Here is a 20501-nt window from a genome sequence, read left to right as displayed (position 1 = left end):
AGAGTCAACAATTGAGCCCAAATTTAGTGTGGCGTATCTTAAAGTATATGCATGCCCAAGAATAAATAAAGGTTAAAGAACAACATCACTTTTGAGAAGGTGACGATAGAAATCTGCTGCAGAACCTGAAATTATTTGACTAAACAGAAACACGGAACTAGGTGGAATCATCTGTGCCCAAACATCCCGGCTTACATCTATGATGGGAGCGTCAGGAGGGACCTCCCTTTTTTGATGGTCCTCTTTGAGTTTTTGTCCTTTTCTCGCCACCAGGGGGCGTTGGTCCTCCCCTAGAATTTGCTCCCTGAGAACAAAAAAAGAGGAAATTGCAGCAACATGATGAGCCAAACAACTCAAACAGGGAAATCACACAGATAGAGGGCAGGGCAGAGGAGACGCAGCAGCAGATGCAGCCAGTCTTTGTTTATATCTGAATCTCACTGTCGCCTCCAGACCTCGAGGAGACACTGTGGAAATAAGCTGGTTTAGAAGTGTGGTTGAACCAACCTGTGGTCCCAGTAGAAAGCTTTATGACTGTCGTACTCTGGGACGTCAAAGTCATCCACCTCCCAGGTGCACTGGTCGTAGGGCAGGTCTCTCCATTTGATCAGGTAGTGCACATCGCCATCTTTATCAAAACTACAGGGAAGAATGAGCGTAGACTCAAATTAACATTTGATAACGAGACGCGGCCAAAATCACATGAAGGTAATTTGCTACTTTCCACAACTGTAGAAGTTAAAAGAAAAATATGAAGCTTTTTCAGGTTTTCTGTGAATGTCAAAGTTAAAAAAGCCCAAAGTAAGAAAAGGCTCCTTTTAGAAAACTGAAGCTCTTGTGATGCCTCGTCAGTAGTCCTGCCAATATTTCTACTTCGTCCTGACGTCTCAACGACCGGCACAGAGGCTCGTCTGACGTACTTGTGACGTTAAACATGAATCAGTCGAGGGGGTGAAAAAACAGAGAGGCCTAAGTTTCCTACATATGCTGAAAGTTGTTGACCAATCACAACAGACTGGAGTAGCTGGTCATATATCTATAGTAAAACATACGATTAGACTATATACTGAATCTGTCTTGAGTAAATGTAAATGTAAATATGAAAAGTTTCAAGACAGGTCCTTTCTGTTCTCGTAAATATCCGTCACTAAGTATTTTCTGAGACTTGAAACACAGTATTTCCCATATTTACACATTTAAATTCACTGTGCACTGAGCAGGAACCACCGAGCACCAACTTAACATCCTCAACCTCAAATCTGCAAAACATCTGGATGTGAGTAACCGGGAGCAGCCACCTGTGGTTGACCACCCGGTGGATCACCATCCACTCGGGTTTGATGCCGTAGCGGTAGAAGCGCTCCTCCATCACGGCGTAATGGGGGTCTTTGCTCTTCCTCTTCTCGTTGTTGAGCTCCTCCTCTCCGGAGCCGTAGTCGAACGGCGGCGGCTCGTCCATGTCGTTCTTTCGCTGGTAGTTCCGATACATGACGGTGTGATACAGCTCCAACTGCACAGCCACAGACAGAGCACAACAATTCTGCTTAGTCTCATTCAGCACCACCTGCTTTTTCTCAAGGACGCAGATAATTCAGCCATAGCATAGAAACTCCTTGAATTCAGTGCTAAAAGTTTGTGCACTGAAATGCTCACTAACTGTTTTTATCTTGAAGACTGACAGCTGAGATATGATCATACATATATTACATATGTATATGTATATAAACATATATCTTTACATAGTATACTACTGTCAAACTACCATATACCATATACTTACACTAGTCTATATATGCATGTTTATGTTTATTTCAATATCTCCTTTCAGATAATACACAGGTTTATATCCTTGCACTTTACTCAAGTACCTTTCAGTACAAATAATATTCACTTTGTAGTGAAAGGTGTATTTCATATAAATATTTTTTTAATATTGCATCTTTTGTTTAATTGCTTATTTTATTCTATTGTCTTATCCTATATTATCTTGTCTTAACATTAAAATCAAAAGGGGCAAAATCCTCTGTTTGCTCCACATTTAGAGAATTCCTTGTTCCTGTGGCCAAAGCGAGCAGCAGTGTTAATGTGAGACACTTGTGTCGTCTCACCTGCAGCTCGCTGACCCAGGAGCAGTGCCAGTACGACAGACCAGCCCACTTTACGAAGAACTCCCTCTCTGCGTGGCCCTTGAGCGGAGGCTTGGTCAGTGGATCGTTTGGTTTTCCGTCGGGGCCGGCGGGCAGCTCAGCCGGCAGCGGAGGTTCTCCCCATGTCCAGTGCAGAATCTTCTGTACTTTACCTTTCAGCGGAGGACACTTAAAAAAAAAGTGAAGGTAAATATACAAACATGATAACAGATGAATGTAGTTCACATTAATATGCAGATTAATTCAAACTAATGAGGAAAAAACATCCTTATATATTCAGGAAACAAACTTTACAAATTATTTCTAGATTCAAGCTGACATTTGTTTTTTACTCTCACCCTAACAAACTTTCTCACGAAGACGATTTCTGCCAACTTCTGTTGCCACAGGCACTTTATCTTTTTATAAAATACAGTCAAGTGTACAGACTTATTTTTCACATTTTAATCCTGAGCTTGTTTTTCTTCGCGATGGCTCCTCAACACATTTCCACCGACGTCACCCCACAAATCCACAACTGAGAGTTAAGTCAAATAGCAAACTTCCAAAATTCTAAACTCACGATACGGTAGAAGTGATTATAAAGTGGTGTTCATGTGAAGTGCTGGAGTATGTGAAGCATGTTGTCAAGCGCACAGAAATCTATATTCACAATCATCTCCGTAGGTTTTTTTTTTTTGCTTCGAAGTCACATAAGTACATTTGATAGAAATCCTAACATTCTATATTCTTTTGAAGTTTGGGAGATGAGTTTAAGGTACAGAACCTGTAAGCCTCGGACTTTGGGACTTGATGCATATTTTTATAAATTAATAGTCATTTCAACCATTATGTTTATGATCTAAATATCTTTTGAGGGTCGACCTCAGCTGATTAATAATTGATATAATTAACCTAAGCTGCGTGTTTTGGGGCAGTGGCAGGAAGCAGAAGTACCCTGAGAAAACCCACACAGATATGAGAACATGCAGACTCCACACAGACTCCTGGGCTTGGTCGGCCGATAGTGTTAGGGTTAGATAACCCAAAGGGTGCCGTGCTGACCACTGCACCACCGTGCCTCTATCAACAGCCTCGACTCACCATGCACCGAGGACACAGCCACTCTCCGTTGGGTATCTCCGGCAGAGGCGGGTTGAGGCAGTGGATGTGGTAGGAGGACGGGCAGGTGTCGCAACACAGCAGCTCTCCTCCGTCTTTACACACTCTGCAGAACTCCATGTGGTCGTCCTCCTCCTCAGCCGCGGCCTCCTCCTCCTCCTCATCTTCATCTTTGGCCTCCCACTGGATGCCCTCTTTCTCCTGAGAGATGCAGTTTTGCACAAGTGGTTTCAGCAAGGTTACATTCTGACAGATTGAATTATCCCACATTTGGTTTGTACATAACCCCAATTATTACTATGAAGTCACATTAAGATATAGTCATTTGTTGTCATTACTTAGTGCGCGATTAGATATGTACAATAAAATAACAAGCAGAATAAAGATAAATAACAAGAATCTAAGGAAACTTTGAGTCCACAGCATCAACGGCTTCTTTTGTTCTGTTCTGAAGATCATGAGAACAAAAGAACAAAATTATATTCAACATTGATTTCTCTGACACATTGATATATCATAGAATTAGGTTTATTATCTAATAATCTATTTCTTGTATGTGTTTAAGTTTCTTATGTACGTTCCACTTGCTTATATTTATTTCCCATGTTTATAAAGACATAATTGAAAAGGTGACGGTTTCTGTTGATAATGTGAAGTTGAGTGAATAAAAGGTTCAGTGTTAAAACTGTTATATATGTTTATGTAAATGTAGGGAACGTGACCCAGCCACATATCCAGGTTTCTACGATGAGGCTCATTCGTCCTCCCAAATTAAATTCTCACAGAAGTCTACTTCAGCTCATTGTTCGTCTGTATGAAAGCAAAAGATAAGAGAATCAAACCGGTCAACTCACACAGTGCGGGCAGCTCCATTTGCCCTCGGGGGCCTTCTCCAGCTCGGGGTCCAGACAGACCAGGTGGTACGCTCTGGGACACGTGTCACACAGGATGATCTCTCCGCCCTGTTGACAGACCTCACAGTAGTCCTGGTGATCGGTCTCGTAGCCGTCCCCGTCCTCCTCTGGAGAGGGTGAAAGAGAAGTCAAACGTGAGTAAATCCCACGAACATCACGTGACTGCAGCAGATTAGAAACATTCTACAGAGTGTGAGGGAAATAACCAATGAGTTCTGAGTTCTGAGAATAAATAAAGCTCATAAATAGATTTTAATTCACTCGTAAGCTGTAATCAGTCTGAGATTTTGTTTTTGAGTTTGGAAGAGAGAGAACACACACACACACACACACATACACACACCAGAGCGTGGTGAGTGTGAGACAGTAAACATACTTTTCCTTTTTTTCCGCCCACGCCGGGCCTTTTTCTTGGTGGCGGCCCCCAAGGTATCGGAAAACACTGAGGCACTGTGGATGCTGATGTCATCAAAGTCTGACTCCTCCAGGAAGTCCTCCTCACTCTGGAAGAGCACACACACAAGAAATAAGAGCTCAGAGCTGCAGGAAGACGTCAAAACAACCAGCGTGAGTCCAGAGGAAAATAATTATCAAATAAAACTGGTCGTACCGAGGAGGCTTTCTTCTTCTTCCCACTTTGGCCCGACTTTGATTTGGTCTTTTTCGGCTTCGGCTTCTTCTTCACCTCCTTCACAGACTTGCTTCTCTTCCTGACTCCGGGTCCTGAGACGCACACAGATCCAGACAAGTTAATCAAGTTGTATTCCTGCTACTACTTCTAAAAATATGCGTTCTGCCACACTCCACTGAGCCTTACCCTTTCCCTCTTTGGTTTTGGCTTTTTTGATTGGCCCCGGCTGAGAGCTCGGCTGGCTGCCGCCGACAGTCGTTGGCTGTGCCACGGTAACCGTTTCCACAGCGGCAGCCACAGCGGCGGCCACAGCGGTGGCAGATGCGCCTTTGAACGGGTTGTTGGCACTGAACTCTCTCCACTTGGCCCCCAACACCGTCATCATCTTTGACATGGGAATCTTCGGGTTCTTCTTGGCAATGAGAGGTCTGAGGAAAACCAGGGCGAGAGGAGACAACAGCAGCTTTATTATGTCACCCCTCATTCCTGCTGGTGTGATTTCTACTTCCCTCAGCACTGAAGGGAGCCGGGTCCTGATTTGCTGACACCCCACTGCCCCTTAAGTTTATTTTCGCGCCTGCTTTGCTGTGTGTATGTCATGTTTATGATTTGTCAGGCAACAGCTTGAGGTTTGGCACGCTGGCCTGTGAAGGATAGTGGGTCAGAGCAGCAAGTCCCAGAGCCTCCGGGCTGTCACAGGCATCCAGTAAGCAGCTGACTACTCACAGGGGGCACTGCAGGAGCTCATGCTCCACTTTGTCGGAGCAGAGGCTTAGCTGAGCCAGACAGCCCCAGGTGAGACAGACTCTTTATACCAACAGCCGAGTTTTCTAGCTCAAACAAAAAGAGCAGTGTTTGCTCGTCACAGAGCACCATCGACTCACTGTGGAGTTTTTGTTGGAAGTCTCTCCGTCAGGGACTCTGACGATTCTTAGAAACAGATCAGAGCTGTTTGACACACACAGAGAGACACTGCAGACATAAAATTAGATGCTTGCCTGAGGAACTGGCTGAAAGCCTTGTAGTTGGTGATGGTTTTATAGTCGTCCTCGGTGAAGCCGTACTGAACGTCCTCAAGACCCCACTCCTGCATCAGCTGGCTCGAGGATTTGGGTTCCTGGAGAAATGAGCCAAGGCAACAAATACACAATAAATTAAACGCACGATGTGTTACTTCCGTTGCTCGGGGTCTGTAAATCAGAAAAAATAACAGTAGTAACAAAGATCTAGTGTGATGATGTCAGTGTTGTCTTCACGTTATATAGTAATAACAAGACTGATCCAGACTCTGTGGATATAAAGGGCTCGTTCTGAGGTCATGAAAACTCACGGGTTCCTATTTTACGGAGATTAAACACTAATGAAAACACAATTATGGATTAGATCATACACACTGCTCCTGTAAGGACGGGCCACCTAAATTCAAAACACTACTTTTCATTGTGACATATTTGCCCTTTGTCTTCCTGTAAAATATCCTGAGGGCGTTTGAAACACATAAATACATTTATCGTGTTTTTTTTAAATTAATATATAATGAGAGGATCAATTTAAAATTATTGAAACTAAGACAAAAAGTACCCAACTAGAAGTTCTGTACAGAAACAACAGACGAGTAGAACAAGACGTGGTCATCAGGACGTCTGCGTCATGGACCTTCACTTACCTTCAAGTTACCATCATCGTCGTCATCATCGTCATCCTCCTCATCTCTCTTCTTCTTCCGGGGCTTCTTCTCTTTCTTCTCCTTCGGTTTCTTCTTCTTCTTCTTGGTGGGACCGTACATGCTGCTCTCGCTCTCCGAGCCGATTTCTGGACGTTGCAGCTCCACCTCCACCTCGGAGGTCTCCTCCAGGTCGCTGTCAACTCTGGCCTGAATTCCTCCCTGCAGGCGTTTGAAAGAAAGAGGGACATGTGTGCATTCTTACGTACGACTACTAATAAGGATTTCAAATCTGGAGACATAAAAAGGGGGAAATCGTTAAAATATGAAACGTACTGATGGGGCAAATGGCATTAATTTTGCCAGTGTCAGGGAGCAGAGGCCACTCACGCAAAAAAACCTTTACTATAAAATCTTTGCATGAATTCCAAAGTGTCACCTGCTCTGTTCATATCATAATTCCGCTGCCTGTTATAAAATATGCACCGATGAGGAGTGGAGGCAGAGGCACGTTCACCTTCTACACTCGCCTCAACATCAAACTGAGCAAAGAGGCAGAACACCTCAGGCAGTGCAGCCCGTCAGCTGATGTGTCGACCGGGCTGCATCCTGCCTGTGTGACAGGAGGCATCTGGACCAGTGTGTGGATTTAACAGTAAACAGGTGGTGCGAGTGAGATGAGGAGTGTCGCATACGAACAAATATACTGTGTGTGTGTGTGTGTGTTTGTGTGTGTGTGTGTGTGTGTGTGTGTGTGTGTGTGTGTGTGTGTGTGTGTGTGTGTGTGTGTGTGTGCGAGTAAGAGGGAGGGAGAGGGGAAAGTATGTATTTGAAAGTCTTTTTTTTCTGCATGTGTGTGCATGTGCCTGATCTCTTTGTGCGTTATTTCTCATCTCATGTGTGTTTGTGTGCACGTCTTCAAACAGTATATGTGCGTGTAGAGTGTGTATGCATCCGTGTGAGAGCATTTGTGTGCACGTGAAAGTATGTGTGTGTACAAGTAAGAGAGAGGGAGAGAGCAAAGTATCTGGTGCCTCTCTCTCATATTTACATGTATGTTTGTGTGTGTGTGGCATGAGTGGATTGCACACGTGTCTGTTCATGTGTGTGCACGTGCCTGGATACAGTTTGTGTACATGCATGCATCTTTTTGTGCATTATTTTCAATCTCACGTGTGTTTGTGTGCATATCTTCATGTATGTGTACGTGCAGTGTGTGTGTGTGCACATGCTAAGGAGTGAACCCGTGCACGCAGCAGCGTCGTGCTCTTGCTCGCTGCCTGTTGCTCAGCAGGCCTGCGTGGATCCACGGAGAGACTTGCAGGCGTTTCACTCTGTAGCGCAGTGGAAAGGCTCACGTTGCCGCAGCGCCCGCCAACCCTACCAGCAGCCTGGCTGTGTTGCCATGGTGACCAAATTTGAGCAGTGTCTGGCTCCAGCTCTCTCTTTCTCTCGCTCTCTCTCCTCCTAGTTTTCTCTCTTTTTTCCCATAGCTCACCCCCCCACACTCACATGCACACACTCACACACTCACACACAAACACATGCGTTCTTCTCGCTCTCATTTTCTCTCCTTCATATCTCACAACAACCCCCCAATATTATTTTGTCTCTCACTCTCTCTTAACTGCTCCCCCTTTCTTCTCCTCTCTCACTCCTTTTTTCTATCCTGCCACCCCCCCCCCCCACCAGACAGACACACACACACACACACACACACACGCACACACACACATACACACACACAAACACACATGCACACACCGTCACAGTGGCAGCCAATGGAACAACGCCATCCAATCAGAGGCGTTTGCATAACGAGCTTGTTATGCAGAGGCCTGTGGTTGCAGAGCTGGTGCTCCAGCACCCGTCTAGACAAATCTCATGCATAAGAAGAAGAGAGAGAGAGAGAGAGAGAGAGAGAGAGAGAAAGAGAAAGAGAGAGAGAGCAAGAGACAGAGAGAGAGAAAGTAAATTGAAGATTGTGGATGGGGGATGGGAGTGGAGGTGGAGATGGAGGAGGGAAAAGCAAAGAAGCAGAACCTCTGTTGAGAGCAACTGCAAAGAAAAGGTGGAAACTGTGCAACAAGCTCATTGTGGCTCAGAGTTCAGTGTCGCGCACACGTCACAGGATCAAAGTGGACACTGACAGCAACAAAGAGGGTGTCTCTGCTTCCGCGGGGAAGAAAATCAGATAAGTGCTGATAACGTAATCAAATTAGATGTTTTCCCATAATGGCTCTGCCTCGGGGAGATCGCAGAGGATGCCACCGAAAATATGAAACGAGCAAAGGACTGGATATTCAATAAAATGTAGTTCAACGAGACAAAAGTGCTGCTGTAAAAAGGCTTTGTGGTTTAACAACAGCCTCTTTCCCCCCCAGAAATAAGCAACAGCTCCTTGTTGACTCACAATCGTGGAGAGGATAGTGAACTTAATAAAAACAAGACAGAGGCTCTCAAATATACTAGATGTCCGGTGCTTGGTGCCAGCACAGTCGTCGGAGTCTCAGGCTTTAGTTTCTAACAACGTGCCATGATAGCTGTCAATGAAATGCTGAGGATAAGTACAATGGAGCTCCAAGGGCACTCAGTAGAGCTCAAAACCTCTCAACAGTCCCCTTGTGAAACCACTTTCAATAGATCCAGATTTTTAATAAGGATATACACCAAATTACAAACATAAATATATTATTCACAGAGATATGTTGAAAAACGCCTTATTCCTCGTTACGTTACAGCACACACACACACACCACCCTGCTCTCTCTCCGTGCTTGACCACGACCCATTCAAAGTGAATTAACAGCGTTTCTGTTGAAACCTCCAACGCAAACGAATCCTGCATCCCAGCTTTAACAAAGGTTAATTGAGACCAAACCCCAACCTCTTACTTCATCAATAAAATGAAGTACATACATAAAAACTAGTCCCTTGATTCTTTGTTAGGCGAAGGCCGAATAAACCTTTATGTTTAAAGCCTTTACAGTTTCTTTGTGTCACTGCAGATGAAAGAAGAGCGACGTGTACATGTTCAGTACATCGCTCCCTGGCAACCATTCACCGACCAGCAGCTCTGACATCAGGCTGGATTGTGTCACCGACTGTCTCTGACCTCACTCGACTTCTGGCCCCTGTCTGACACCGACCTTTGGGGAGTGATTGGATTTGAATTACAGCAGCAACGGTTCCTCAGAGGGAGGGAGGGAAAGAAAGAAAGAAAAGGAAGGAAGGAAGGAGTAGAAATAAAGAGAGAATGAAAAGAAAGAAAGAAAGAAGGAAAAGCAGGGGCATCACGATTAGAGCAAAGTGAGGTGATGCGAGAAAGAGGAGAATACAGAGCAGAGTGTGTGAGGGAGAAATAGGAGAGTGTCAGAGGGAGTCCCCCTCCTCTTCCTCCACCTCCTCCTCCTCCTCCTCATCAGCTCACTGAGACCCAGAGCTCAGTGTTTACCACAAGCAGCCAAGGGCCGGGTGGCAGCCTGGCCAGCCAAGCTCCTCACAGCACTGCTGGCATCTCCGCCCCAGCAGAGGGGAACATCCTGGCTGTGTCACTGACGCCAGCACAGGTGGAAAACTGGCACCAAGAATCTGGTGGATTCCCCAATGAAAGACAATCATAGCTTCAGAGATTAGATGGTTTTTCAGGCAATTTTATGCTTTGAAAAAAAAAAAACAGCTGCACTGATCAATACTCAGTATCAACAATAGATCAGATGTTGGAGCGGGTTCCTCGCAGGTTTTATTTTCAGACATCTGATAACACTGAGCTGTTCCCAGTGTTCGGCCATATTACCCTGTTAGATTTTGAGAAGATATTTTGTTCTGGAATGTGCTTCCCCTTTGCCATGGGGTCCCAGAAATGACCAATCAGGCCTACGTTAAGGGGATTAAGGGGAAAAACACTTCAATGCAACAGTGAAACTCATCAACACAGCTCCCTGTCACAGCAGGCGGCCTTTTCTGAAAATAAAATGGTGCTGCCTGTACACTACCAGCCCAGCACCAAACGACGAGCAGGAAGAGCTAATGAGACGGGTGTCTCCACAGACGTTAGTGGAACCCAAGAAAGAGCTAAAGGAAAGTGAATGGTTGATTATTGTTCCTCAGGTGGACAGAAAAATGACAATGGCTATAACATTTACTATAGCAACATGTTATGGTCCAGCCCTGAGACCAACGCAAATAGACTAAGGGAAGCAGACGCCAGTGATTTTTTTGTGATACTGATAGTAACATTAATGCAACTTTAAAGCAACACTGATATTTGACAAATTGGTTCATCTTTGAGTCCAAGTAAATGTTTGAGTTAAATCTGAAGAAAATCCGCTGAGATGTTGCATCCAAGAGGTGAGGTCACAGAACCTTGACCTTTGACCTTAAGATTTATTACAACGATAACGTTTTTTAATGTTCTTGGCATTCAATTTTTTTCATTCAGCCAATGTCACGTATGTTAACATGGATGGGGCAGTGTTTATGACCCATACTCCAGCCACAACGAGGTCAAGATGTTTCGGGAGCGGTCGTATCGTCAGTCACTGGAGCGGACGGACGGACAAACCGAAAACATGGTGCCTCCGGTCATGGCTGTCACTGGCGTGTATTCAGAAAAAATCGAGTTAAATAAAGTCACTGGTGTAAAGGCTGAGAGCAAATCAAACCTCTGACCTGACCTGACATCTTAAGAGACCGAAGGCTGGGAAAACTACTATAAAAACGACTCTGCTGTTAAAACCCGTTCTGACTCCCACTGTTCGCCTGGCACAGACTCTGAGGGCTGCTTCTGACCTATGCTCTCTGCCATCAGCACCAGCACCACAGGCACAAATCTGCACTCTTTAAATCAGCACTTGGTGCCCACAGCTTACACTGGCACTGGTGGCGACACTGCTGCCAACCTCCCCTAAGCCTGAAACAGTCCACTGCCTCTCATTTAGATTACAGAGGCAGTCCAGCAGCCAAAATACACCTCTGATCCAATTGCAGAGACATCAAAAGAGCGATGGGTTGAGAAATGGAGAATACAGAGTGCAGCTTGAGCCAAAACGCCTGCCAAGCTGTTGTGTCCAAGGTCATGACAGATGGAGCTGAGGGAGAATTACACCTTACCTCCTTTTTCCTCTTCTTAACTTTGGGTATTTTCCCCTCTTTCATCTTTTTGGGCTTCTTCTTCTTTTGTTGTTTGAGGGAGTCATCATCAGAGAAGAAGCTGTCGAGGGGCGTGAGGGGAACGGCGTTGCGCTCACCTTCGTCATCCTCATCTGGACACAGAGAGAGAGAGAGAATGATGTATCTGCTTCAGGAGTACATACTGTGCACCGACTACTTAAGATAACACATTTCAGAGATTTGGCTGATCCCTTGTCGGCTTTACAGCCAGTTGAGTTTGTAATTAGGCTGAACGTGAACTGATAAATGCAGTTTGGCTTGTAATCTGCAAGTGTGTCTATCGATTAGCAGGAAAGTGATTGACAACAATTTTTTTTTAAAAGTAATCGTTTCATCAATTGAAGACAATGTGAGTGGGTCAGTTGAGTTGGTTAAACAATACAAGCAATGTAAAGACTGGGATTGAGTTTAGCAGATGAAATCCATCCACTCATCCTTCCATTGTCTATACCACTCATCCTCGCAGGGTCGCAGGAGGCTGGAGCACATCCCAGCTGACAATGGGTGAGAGGCAGCGTTCACCCTGGAGAACAAATGGTCAAAATATAACTCTTTAACACCAGAATAAATAAAGATATTTGACTCCTTTCCCATTGCCAGTAGAGGATGTTGCCTTTCTGTGTTTTTTTTCTCCAGTACATCATGGTACCACGTGTTTCCATCGGCACCAGAGCAAAAGAAAACCTGCGTCTTTTGTAACCAGTAGAAAAGTTGCTCTACAGAGACAAACAACATTCACAATCACACCTATACAAACAATTTCGAGTCTCTAGTCAACCTAACCCCAATTGATTGGAACTGTGGGAGGAAGCCGGAGTACCCGGAGAAAACCACGCCAACACAGCGACATGCAAATTCAAACCCTGCCCAGCCAGGATTCAAACTGAAAACCTTCTCGGTGGGAGGTAACAATGCTTCCCACTGTACCGCCATGCCGCTACCAGACAAAAAGGTTTATTAAAAAAGAGATTAATCAACGATGAGATTAATCATTAGTTGTCAGCCTTGTGCACAGTGGGGAAAAACAAGTGAAGAATGTCGGTTTTTGAAAATAAAAATGATGAATCATTGCCGGGGCCAACGGGAGCACTTGGCAAAAATAAACCCCATAATCACACATCATTGAGTGTGGATCAACTTTACTCGTCAAACGACAAGTAGATGGAGTGCCTGCCCTGCCGCTAGTGGAAACTCCCTGGAGGAGCACTGAGGTATACTGAGCATATCTCCTGCCTTTCATGCTTGCTGGGACTAAAGCGACCTGCTGCTGGTTGTCAGCTGCACCGTCTCAGAGCTGCTGTGTACAAACGTGCTGACTGCTGAGCACAGCAGCCTTCACTGATGCCATAGTGGGTCACAGAGGAGTAAGTAAGGGTAAGGGAAAGAGAGAGAGAGAGAGAGAGAGAGAGTCCCAAACAATACATCACATTAAAGAGACGCGAGGAGAAACACGCACAGGATGCAATCTCCCCTCCGCGCCTCAGACTGTCTTTTTCGTCTCGTTCAGTCCGTCTTTCGGCGCGTCTCCCTCGCTGGCTGCGGCTCACGCAGACAGGCTGGAGGGCATGAAATATGCAGCACATGTATCAGAGTCAATCAGCCAACACTAGCCCTGCAGTCTACCGCTCCCCTGGGTAGCCTGAGTGAGAGATTGGGGAGGAGGGATTCCTGTGTAGTAGACACACACACAAACCTCACCAAGCACTTATCCTCAATTTAGCAAAGCTAGCAGGAGGTATCCCACGCACACACCAACCAATACACATGCAGTACATACACATCAATGAGTTCAAAGCTTTGTTTGGTTTCCTCTGTCCGACAAATGACATGCGTCACCCCTTCTTATGCACTAATTGGGGCTGACTTGAGCTTTATAAACAATTTTTTAAGCCATAAAGTTTCATCTATCCATCCATCCATCCCTCTATCTATCTATCTGTCTATCTATCTATCTATCTGTCTATCTATCTATCTATCTATTTATCTATCTATCTATCTATCTATCTATCTATCTATCTATCTATCTATCTATCTATCTATCTATCATATTTTACCACCGGGGAGACCTGTCCCTTTGTTTGTTGGTTGGTTCGTTTTTTATGTTCTACTGAACATGTTTCTATGAATCTCAGAAACTGAGCGACTTCTGTATCTAGTTGCTGTTTACGTCTCAGATGTTTATTAGACTCCTGCCAAGAAAGTTTTGAAGACAACACACAAGAGTTAAATTGGCACAAATCGGCCTTGTTCATCTTTAACTATCTTTCCTATATTTTTTTACGCTTCTCTCGTTTCTAAATAATTCAAACAATGATTGAAATGTCGTGATTGTACAGAACATAAGGGAGGTGATGTAAGAACTTGCAAACATCAGCTTCCTTTGTTCAGTCAAAAGGTTTTTCCCTAAGAACAAGCAAATCAGTCAGATGGTTGATGGTTAGGTGGATGGTGAGGTCATGATGAAACAGAACGATCTGATCATCTTTGTCTTGCCTTTCACAGGAATAAGGCTTTGTTCGTAAATATGCGCCCAAGGCAACCCGCAAACCACAGAGCAACCCACTGACACAACGAGCCTTACGTCTCTCTGACGCACAGATGATGACAGGGATCAGATGCAGATGGAGACAGCCCTGGATTACAGAAATCACAGTTCATCACTCTGCACCCTTTACATGAACCATGACTGACAGCTTGACCACACGTCACTAATCAGACATGTGTCCCCTGCTAGATAAATCACTCAACCTGACAGTGATGATACCGTGAAGGGTTTGAAAGTTCAATTACATTCACCAGATTCACTGGACTTAGTCCCTTTTAGCCACGACGGAGGTGGCAATGTCGGTCTGTGCACTAATTTGGGCAGAGTTCTGTGCAGACGTCCAGAGGTCCAAGGTCCTCAGATGTTCTATCCTGCTGATCCTCTGACTCCTACTCTACTCTGTAGTTTTAAGTAAAATCTTTCCACAACCTTTGAATTGCCTCGAAATTTGGTAGCCTACAGTCATTTGTTTCACCAAAAACTTTACTTTACTTTTTTGTGTGCTCATTAGCTAATGTTAGCATGCTAACAAGCTAAGCTATGTTCCATCCCTTCATCTATGACACAATGAGGGTCGAGGGGGGAGCTGGAGCCAATCCCAGCTGACACCACACCAGCAGGGCGAACATAAAGAGACAAACAGCCATAATGGCCACATTCAGACCATCAGGCAATTTAATGTCTCAATAGTCTTTGGCCTGTGTTCCTTCGAGATCATCTTTCCCAAGTACAAGTACAAGGTTTTCCGACTGTAGCAGAGTACCCGGAGAAAACTCTGCGCAAACGCAAGGGGCACGTGCAAACAAAAAGATCTGAACCAGGATTCAAACTGGGAATCTTCTCAGGCAACACTGCGCCACCATGCAACCCTTTAAATAATAGGTAAACTATATTTGCTTATCTCCAGCATTACCATTTTTATTGTGTAAGCATTTAATTAAAAACACAGTTGTGCCTCTCGGAGCTGCTAGCATAGAGACTCTTGTAAGAAAAAAGTTTAAGCAGACCTAGAACAAATGATCTGTCAATAACAGACTTTATTTATAAAAGGGCTTAAATACCCTCACAGCAATGTGATTCACTGAAAAAGAAAAAAACAACTATCTGTTTAAACCTGCATGGCCTGATAATCCTAACCCTGTGGTAAATGGCCTGTGAGGTCCCCAGAGGGAAAGCTATCAGGGGAAAGATAATCTTTCTGCTTGGTGGGTGAACCAGGCTGTGCCAGGTGTTGGAAGAGGGGAGGTCGCTCAGTCATGTGGCACAGAGAGGTCTGGCACCAGTTAGAATCAGGGCCAAAGCTGCACTTGGCAAACAGGCCTCCTCTAAAGTGTGGACGAATGGCACAGACACAGATCTGACCTTCCTGCAAGGGCTTGGCCACCGGACTGACCCATTAGAAAGGGAGATTCACGAGCGACTCCCAAGTGAGAAAGCTTGAGATTACTGGAAAGAACATTAGCCCTTTCTCCGTTGGCCCCTGTATGGAAATGTGCACTTAATGTTGCCCAGCATTTCTTGCCACAAAGGAAGCAAGACGGAGCCAAAGGGTTTCCTTTCTTCATTGATTAAGTGCTTATAGCTCAGGACTCAAATGCCTTCAGACAAAGATACCCATTGACTATTATTAGAAAATGAAATCATCAAAGTGATGGAAGGATAAAGCCCAAATGGCATCATTAAAATCATATCTATTATACACAACGTTTGCACAAGATCATAATGTGTTCGATATAAAGCAGATATAAAATGGACGAGAATGCAATTCAATACCCCTCATGTGCTAATACACATTTTAAAAACGGCATCTTTCGTGCTTTGCCTACGTGCACGCGCAGCAGGGAAAAATGGTGTCAGCCTTCACAGTAAAGGATCCAAAAATAGACTCTGTTCCAATTGGGATTAACATATGTAGGCAAACAAAAGCCCCTGATAATCTTATAATTTTAGGGATGAACAAAACAATTAAGGCAGAAAAACACAACGGAGCAATCTGTGACAGTGTGAGAACCCAGAGTGAAACAAAGGGAATTAGGACACTTTATGTGCCACAGCAAATAAAAACTGTGATGGGACGGCATTTAGGTTCCTACGGTTCCACGAGGACGCAGCTTCTGCATTGTTGCCTTTTAATTGCACGGGAGCATCTTGATGCCCGGAGAAAAAAAATAGCTGTGATCTGGATTCCTGACCTTGTCTGTCAATTTGACGTCTGTCGATGGAGGTCGCAAACTGCTCCGAAAACTGCTTCCTGTCACGGCAGCATAATAATCATGGCTCTGCATCTCTTTATCCCAGTGATACGGCAAGTTAAAATAAAAAGACAACAGAGACGTTAACCACCGATTATATTGAAAGATGAGCACAGAGGATCTACATAATTTTGTCCATTTCCTTTACTCTTTATTATAAGGGATGACGGTATTAAATTTAAATTTACAGCCTCAAAGATTCAATCAAAGCACATATGAAGCAAATGTGACTGACACATGAAACTATTGTGTTATTAAAACCGGATTACTACTCACATGTCTTCACTCACCTGCCATAATCAATAGCACCTTTCCTTCCTCATACATGTTTAACCAAGCCCTGGGTTATTGAGGACACGCATCAGTGCCCGTGTTCTCCCTCAGGCAACTGCTGGCAGTCATGGATGATGCCTCAACTTCTCTCTCTTACTCCCTTTCCCTTCCCTCTCTCTGTCTGTCTGTCTTTTCTCTCCCTGCTGAACACATTCACAAAGAAGCCTGCAAGTATTGATCTGTCTTATCAAAGATATAGTATATATATATATATAGTCCAGGTTTTATATTCCACAATGCTCAGGCCATATTTAAAACATGTCCTTTTAACAGAAAATAATAATAAATAATAATCTATATTTGATTTTAGAAACAAAAAATACTCACGAACCCATGCTATGAGTCTTATTCCAATTAATGTAACCCGACTTTTTTGAAGGAAAGAAACAAATATGAGATTTAAAGGCTCAAGACCTTGAAAACAAATATGAAATATGAGCAAAAGAAATCAATGAATTCACAATCATGTGACAAAACCAAGGCAATGTGATTCTGAAAAGGCTTTTTGTTGCATTATTTTACCCTGTACGACCAGACTGCACGTCTTTTCTACATCACTGTATCTAAATTTGGAGTAAAACTGGAACATGTTGGATAAAACACGATTATTCAGCAGCACTTAAGCCCTTTGTTTGCATTGAAAGTTTATGCCCCCTCAGTATTTCATTATAACAAGGAAACTTTTTCACGCAGTGATGTGAAAGTGAAATAGAGGGCAGAGCAGCATCTTTGAAGTCTTGCCCTTGACATCAAACCATCAAATAACGTGACGCTTAGAGCAAGCTGCAGGGGGAGACACAAAGAAAAGTGATATGTCACTCAACTGGCTGCACTGGACCAACAGTGCAGAGTCATAACCTGGAGTCTGTGTCCAGTTCAGGTGCAGCAGTGGGAAACCTCTGCTCCCAACATAGAGGATCAGGAAACCAATTTAGATTTTGATAGAGACTGATGGATACAGATTTTGGGGGGTGATGCTGATACTGATATTTCTGATGTCTGATATAATTTTGATAATTATATATATGATTCCGAAGATATCAATCCTTGAAAGAAATCTAAGTGATATTTTACAGTAAAACCAAATCAAGAAACGGTCAAATAGGTAGCACTTTAATTAAGAAAATAAATATTGTTCGGAATTGTTTAATCTGTAAAATAAAAGTTGGTATAAGCAAACATAATTAACGATGCCAATATGTCTGTGAAAGACTAGGTGACAACCCAGTTATCAGAAAATACGACATAAATATAGGGTATGACCCCACAACTGTTGGTTTATCTAATCACAAGTAGAGCAGCAGTCGTCATGCAGGAGTGAAGAAGATTTTATATTTATATAGTCGGCACAACGTAAAACTATGATTCCCAGAACGTTTCTTAAGGTACGGTCAGATTTTAGGACACTTAAGAACCACTGGGGACACGAACACATGCCTGACACACTGACAAACTTACGTTAATATCTTAAAGAAAACAAAATGGACATAACGCAGCAAGAAACCTTCATCAATGGAGGAATCAACATCTCTTCCTGCGAGTTGATTTTTAAGGAAAGCAGCAGATTAGTTTTCCAGGCAGAGGAGCTCGTCTGTTGCCCAGATTCTGGTTTGCGTGCAGCCACCATGTGAACTCAATGAGCTGCATCTCAAGAATGTGGGTTAGAGCTGAATGGATGTGTGGCGACCCAACCGAGGTCACCAGCTAAGCTTGGGGCAGAAGATGTGATGAGCAGTGTTTACTGTGGCCTGTGCACGTGGCTTCCACACCTCTGAGGCCATAGATTTTTAAAGTTGGAGCAGAAGTGGAGACAAAATGAACAGGGATGTTGTCACTGGAGCCCAATTCTACATGCATGCATTACTGGAGAGGGACAAAAACATCATCAGTGCATTGGGTTGAATCAGCTGACATGGTTTCACACACCAGACTTGTGGTTTTGGGGTTTGAGGTGAAGACATCCACTTTTACATGCAAGCATTGATTGACTGATTGATTGATTGGGGAGGATAAAAAACCATCACTGCATTGCACTGAACTGGCTGTCATGGTTTCCCACAGCTGTCTGACACTGAACTTGTGTGTTTTTGGACTTGAGGTAAACACATTCACTTGTTCACAGCATGCAGGAGAAGAAAAAGAAAAACAGCCCAGAGGAACCGTGCAGGAGGGTTTTTCATCTCCAGCCTCCAGATCAGGCAAGTGAGGACAGCCTGGGGCTAATCCAAATTTAAAAAAAAAAAAAAAAAAAAAAAAAATGAAAAAGCCTGCTCCCACCTTAGAGACACTGGGTCGTGCAGGGAAATAATGGCATGACTCTGCTGGCTGCACCCCACCCCTCCTCCACATCCTCCAGCACCGCTCTCAGGAGCAGGACAAGCCCTTTTCCCCGCATTCAGGGCGAAGCGGCGGAGAAACACAGTGAAGGACACCCCGCCTCTCTCCCCCTCTCTCCCACCCTCTCTCTCTCTCCCTCTTGTTCCCCCCTCACCTGGCAAATCGTCTTCAAAATCCATGTCGTCCTGTCCCTCGTCTTCATTACTCAGCGACCCCGGCATCTTCAGCTCATAGCCCCCCAGTCCCCCGCGGTTTTTTCGGCTGAGGAGACTGAAAGTTAACCCTGCAGCCGCCGCAGCTTCTTTCTTCACCTCCAAAAAAAAAACAAAAAAAAAACTGCAGGGTAGTCGTCGATGTTATTTTATTTGTTTTAATTCCTCTGCAGGGTAAAAAAAATTATAATTAATAAAAATCATGCATGTATATTATTTTTTTTATTCCACTGATCTCTATCCAGGTCCTCCAGTCTGAAAAATAAGAAAGACGAAAATGGAACACACATGCCCAGATTGTGACGTCTGGTCTGTTGCCATGACGATGCATCCCATAATTTCACCCACAACTAGTTAGTCACGCTCGCCTTAGTTACCAGCTCTAACCAACTAGTCGCGCGCGGAGGAAAAGAGAGAGAGTGAGAGGAACACGCACCGTGCGGCGACGCCACGCATGTTTTTCCCGCGAACGGGCGGACACTCTTTCCCGCGCCCGTCGCGTGCCCCTGCTTCCCTGTGGTGGAAGTCCAGAGGCACGAGACACGAACTTCTGCAGCTTCACTGTTCATTCAGTCTCTGCTGCTCTCAATAGGAGGGTGTGTGTGTGTGTGTGTGTGGGTGTGTGTGTGTGTGTGTGTGTGTGTGTGTGTGTGTGTGTGTGTGTGTGTGTGTGTTTGTGTGTGTGCAGGGAGATCCCCCCCCATTTAATATTTTATTGCCCCCCCCCCATTTTTATCAGATGCATTAATCAAGACTAAAATATTTCTATCTTTCGTTTTGTAAACTTCCTTCTTTTCCCAACACAAACACAGAGCTGCAGCCTAATGACTTCATGCTGAGGAGTCCTGCCTGCCAGTGGTCTAACTGTTGTCAAGGTTACCACAGCTGGATGCCCCTCCGAGACCGATGAGTTCCAGCTTCACTTTCCTTATCGCAAAATACACAAAGCCAACAGCTGCAACTGTAGGTCTGTTTTCTTTGTGTTTTATCACTTTTCATCTTTGAAATAAACACTTTCAATAGTTTCATTCTCAAAGAATTAGTTGGTTGGTGCCGATTTCTGCTTATAGGTAACAAAAAGAACTAGTAATATGTTCTCATTTGTCATCTCAATTCAGACAAAAGCATCTAAAACAAAAGTTAACTGATAGTATAGTAGACTGCTGCTGATAGGTGACCGCTTCCATTGGATTA

The 20501-nt window shown here is 44.2% G+C and overlaps 1 protein-coding gene across 3 annotated transcripts in view; it reads right to left on the bottom strand.

Annotated features, from left to right (window-relative positions):
• Nucleotides 1–19896, bottom strand: part of chd5 (chromodomain helicase DNA binding protein 5) — a 40096-nt gene extending 20200 nt beyond the window's left edge. For 2 of the 3 annotated variants that reach the window (XM_069532226.1, XM_069532241.1), the window contains exons 1-13: nt 19250–19896; nt 11569–11720; nt 6460–6678; nt 5792–5910; nt 4980–5221; nt 4773–4885; nt 4539–4665; nt 4103–4269; nt 3231–3449; nt 2109–2315; nt 1299–1510; nt 508–639; nt 196–304 (exon numbers count right to left, since the gene is read on the bottom strand). In XM_069532226.1, coding sequence (XP_069388327.1) covers nt 196–304; nt 508–639; nt 1299–1510; nt 2109–2315; nt 3231–3449; nt 4103–4269; nt 4539–4665; nt 4773–4885; nt 4980–5221; nt 5792–5910; nt 6460–6678; nt 11569–11720; nt 19250–19316 — 2085 coding nt within the window. In that variant the 5' untranslated portion in view covers nt 19317–19896. The remainder of the gene's footprint in view (nt 1–195; nt 305–507; nt 640–1298; nt 1511–2108; nt 2316–3230; nt 3450–4102; nt 4270–4538; nt 4666–4772; nt 4886–4979; nt 5222–5791; nt 5911–6459; nt 6679–11568; nt 11721–19249) is intronic. The other variant, XM_069532231.1, reaches the window with a different exon arrangement.
• Nucleotides 19897–20501: the final 605 nt, after the last annotated feature.

This window comes from Paralichthys olivaceus, chromosome 2 (genome assembly GCF_024713975.1).
Source record: "Paralichthys olivaceus isolate ysfri-2021 chromosome 2, ASM2471397v2, whole genome shotgun sequence".
NCBI lineage: Eukaryota > Metazoa > Chordata > Actinopteri > Pleuronectiformes > Paralichthyidae > Paralichthys > Paralichthys olivaceus.
Note: the sequence above shows the minus strand (reverse complement) of the source record. Positions and strands in the feature narration are given on the sequence as shown.